The sequence below is a fragment of the Haplochromis burtoni genome, unplaced genomic scaffold (genome assembly GCF_018398535.1).
Source record: "Haplochromis burtoni strain Fernald_Lab_line unplaced genomic scaffold, NCSU_Asbu1 Contig_4670, whole genome shotgun sequence".
NCBI classification, from domain to species: Eukaryota; Metazoa; Chordata; class Actinopteri; order Cichliformes; family Cichlidae; genus Haplochromis; species Haplochromis burtoni.
Genome location: NW_024587031.1, coordinates 1 through 3550, shown reverse-complemented (window position 1 = coordinate 3550; position 3550 = coordinate 1). Strand labels below are relative to the sequence as shown.

Here is a 3550-nt window from a genome sequence, read left to right as displayed (position 1 = left end):
TGCATCAGGATGTATGTCAATAGAACCGTTAGGGCAAGGAACACAAGGGTACGGAGCATTGTGACATCTTGGACAGTTGCCTTGTATATCAAGGAATTTGATATTTTCTAACCCTTGAAAATCATCTTTATATATGTTCTCTATTTTGTTGGTATCCAGACGTAAGATTGTAATTGACTGGGGTAGTCCTTTAGGAACATGGGTTAAGTTGTTATAAGACAAGTCCAGGTATTTCAGTTTTTTCAGTAGTGCAAAAGTGTTTTCGCTGATAGCGACAGACTTCCCACAAGGGTTGCGGAAGTAGCAGTTTTTAGATAACAACAGCATTTTCATGTTTTGCAAGCCAATAAAGCTATTGTTCAGTTTATCCATATTAACTTTGTTAATGTTTAGCTCAAGTCTTTCCACACTGTGGGGGAGATTGCGTGGAATTTCAGTCAGACAGTTGCCGCTCAGTCGTAGTTGCTTCAGTTTTGTCAGATTTTTGAAAGCATTTTCAGCGATCTTCAGTGCTCGGCATCCATAATCAGTCTTGGTGTTGTTTGCCCAGTTGAGATTCAGATGTGCCAGATTCAGCAGATTAGAGAGTGAATCAGCTTTAATACTCCTAATGACATTTTCTGACAAGTCTAGATCAGTGGCATTAGTAGTTATACCTTTTGGTACTTCCTCTAGATGGCGGCCTTTACAGTCAAATTTGACCGTATTTGAAGCATTGTTGGATATGACATCACAAGGAAACTGCCGTGTCATCCAGATGGGTTTATGTTCAGCCAGCTGGACCTCATCATGGCAAAACAGACAGAACAACAGCATCCAGCATTTGGTAATCTGTGAAAAATTGATGAAATCAGTTAACTGAAATAATTTAAAGCTTTTGTTTTTGGTCATATTATTTGGACTGACCCTGAATCAGTTAAGCTATTCCAGGACCCCTCGTGCCATACTAGCGCTTCTCCTTGATTACATTGTTTTCACTTCCCATTTATTTATTAGCCTTGCATTTCTGCATGCATAAAGTTTGTCTCTACTCTTTCTCAGTATTTTCTCTTGTCCTGTTTGTTGTTTTGTGGCCTCTCCATATTTCTCCCTTCCATTCAGCCCTCAATCAGTACAGTAGCAGCAAATGGCTGCTGCTTCTTTAGCCTAGTTTACCCTCCCTCCTTTACCTAGTCCTTGGTCATAGAGTCTTGTCTGCTTGTTTGGGTTCTTGCTCTAATTTTGTTGAGTTTGTGCCTTTCTAAATTACATCAAGGTTCAGACTAATATTTTGATCTGTGAGCCCCAGATTATACACTCACTGCAGCAAAAGATGTTCTTGGCCCAATTAGACTGTAAGTCATGACATCCAAGAACTACAGAGATGTTTTGAGAGAAAACATATTGATAAGATAAGATAAGATGCCTATTATATATTATAGTATTTGTTTGAAATAAAATATGAAGCCGACTCGCATTCCACATTCATTATATGCAGTTTATTTTTAATTGTTATTTATTTAACTGTGATAAAAGGCATTTCTTTTTTGGCTCATGATGATTTGGAGATCTGGATGGCCAAAAGAAAACAACAACTCATTTGTTTGAATGCTTGCTGTTGGGCAGTTTTAAAGCTGTTCAAGTGCAAACAGGTTTAATCACAAAAAATACATTGGAATAAAAGATTTGTGGATATATACTGTAAGTGAATGAGGCCCATTGATGTTACAAAGTAAGCTTGAAGAAAATTGTATGTAAGTATGGCATCACTTCTACCCAGCAGGTGCCAATAAATCGTAAATCAAATTGTAGCTGGAAAGACTGTTCCTGTTTTTTGTCACACTTGGGAAAAATATTAAATATCAAAATTACTGAACAGTTTGTGTAATTTCTGACTAATTTTTAATGTACATTTTAATGTAATTGTCCAACAAATACCAAATACCAAAGGCCATTTCCAAAGTAAATTAAGTCAACTATACATGTTTTTAGAATCAAATAAATCTATGAAACATTTTGTCACCAAAATCCTGAAACTAGAAAAATAATCAAAAATAATACAGATAAATGAAATTAAAGCATATAAAGGTAATCAGCAATTTAATAAAATGTAAAAATGTAAGTAAATATAAAGAACAGAAACAAAATAAAACTCACCATTTTTTCTCCACTATATTGATCCCTGAATGACAATTTGGAAAATTATGCTAGTGTGCTTCAATTTTTTTTTCAATTGTAAGACTTGAAAGTTTCTTGTCTTTTATTAATGATTTCGTTACAGATGACCCTGTTTGTTCCCTTCAAGACAAATAAAAAAGAAACACGCTGTTAAAACTACATGATAAGCTGTGTGAGGGAAGTAGCCCGTTAATTGAAGAACTGCATCTTTTTCATTTCCCTCCTTCAAAAATGCCAGTTTATTTGTCAGCCAAGATGAACACTGGAATGCCAGTAAACACAGCAACAGTGCATAGTGCCAGTCAGTTCTTCAGATTATGTGAAGTAATATGGAGTTTAAAAATGACATATTTCTTAGACATTAATATGACATTAGTAATATATCGCCTCACACACTGATTTATTTTTGAGTGGGACACTGAATTTAGGGCTAATTTGCAAAATGCACTGTATTAAAACTGTGTCACTTGCACCACCTTACAGACAATCTCAAATATTTCCAAATGTGAAATAACAGATGAAAGCATGCAAGTTATATTACAAATACTGTGTCGATATGGATTTTTAATAATGGACTGCAATTTAGGATCTGTCACTTTTGTACTAAATTTCTCTTTTGTTAACTGTTAAACCTGGTACTGGTGTCACTCAGCACAGATGTTTTCTAACACAGAAACCAGAGACTAGAGTATAAAATCTACATCTGCAAAATGCCACACATTTTATTTTATTTTTTTTATTAATGCACTGCAGACAGATTACACAAGATTTATTATGCTTTCTCAGCAAATATAAGAAAATTTGTTTTTTATTGTTTTCTTATTAGATTCAGACAAAGAACAAATCGTTTAAAAGAACCAAATAAGCATTGCTCTAAAGACCAGTGATTTTAAAGCAGGACCATGTTATTGTCTGCAGACTAGAATTACAAATCAGTCCCAGGCAGATAAGTGATGATTATCCTTCTTCACTTGGTGGTGAAGCATTTTGAATAAGTCAATAACTCAACAACTATAAGAAAATTAGTTCTTAAAAACAGTTCAGTCAAAGAAGAAACACTTTAAAACCAAACGAGAAATTATATATAACACGTGTTTTAAAACAAACTCGTTATTATCCTTCTTCATTTGGTGGTGAAGTATTTTGAATAGGTCTTGTTGTACATCACTTGATTATCTACTCTTATGACAGTTCTCAGGTTTTGCCAAAACCAGGGCTCTGCGGCTGCTGTACGCGGCCACTCTACAACACTGCTCTCGCACAGTCGCTTCCTCAAGCGCAGAAAGTGAGAATGCTGTAGGACAGGCTCCAGCATTAGCAGTACTATCACATCCACATTTTCATCCAGCAGTCTTTGGTGGGCCAGATACATTGCTAGCTTGAAAGCACCGGT

The 3550-nt window shown here is 35.4% G+C and overlaps 1 protein-coding gene across 1 annotated transcript; it reads right to left on the bottom strand.

The window, feature by feature from the left end:
* Window positions 1–3: 3 nt before the first annotated feature.
* Window positions 4–3272, bottom strand: LOC121813997 (toll-like receptor 7; the record flags this gene model as incomplete). Its single annotated transcript, XM_042217996.1, has 2 exons — window positions 2137–3272; window positions 4–831 (listed from the first exon to the last, which is right to left on the bottom strand). Coding segments are annotated over exons 1-2 (831 nt in total), but the record flags the coding sequence as incomplete, so codon positions are not given.
* Between the last annotated feature and the right edge of the window lie 278 nt (window positions 3273–3550).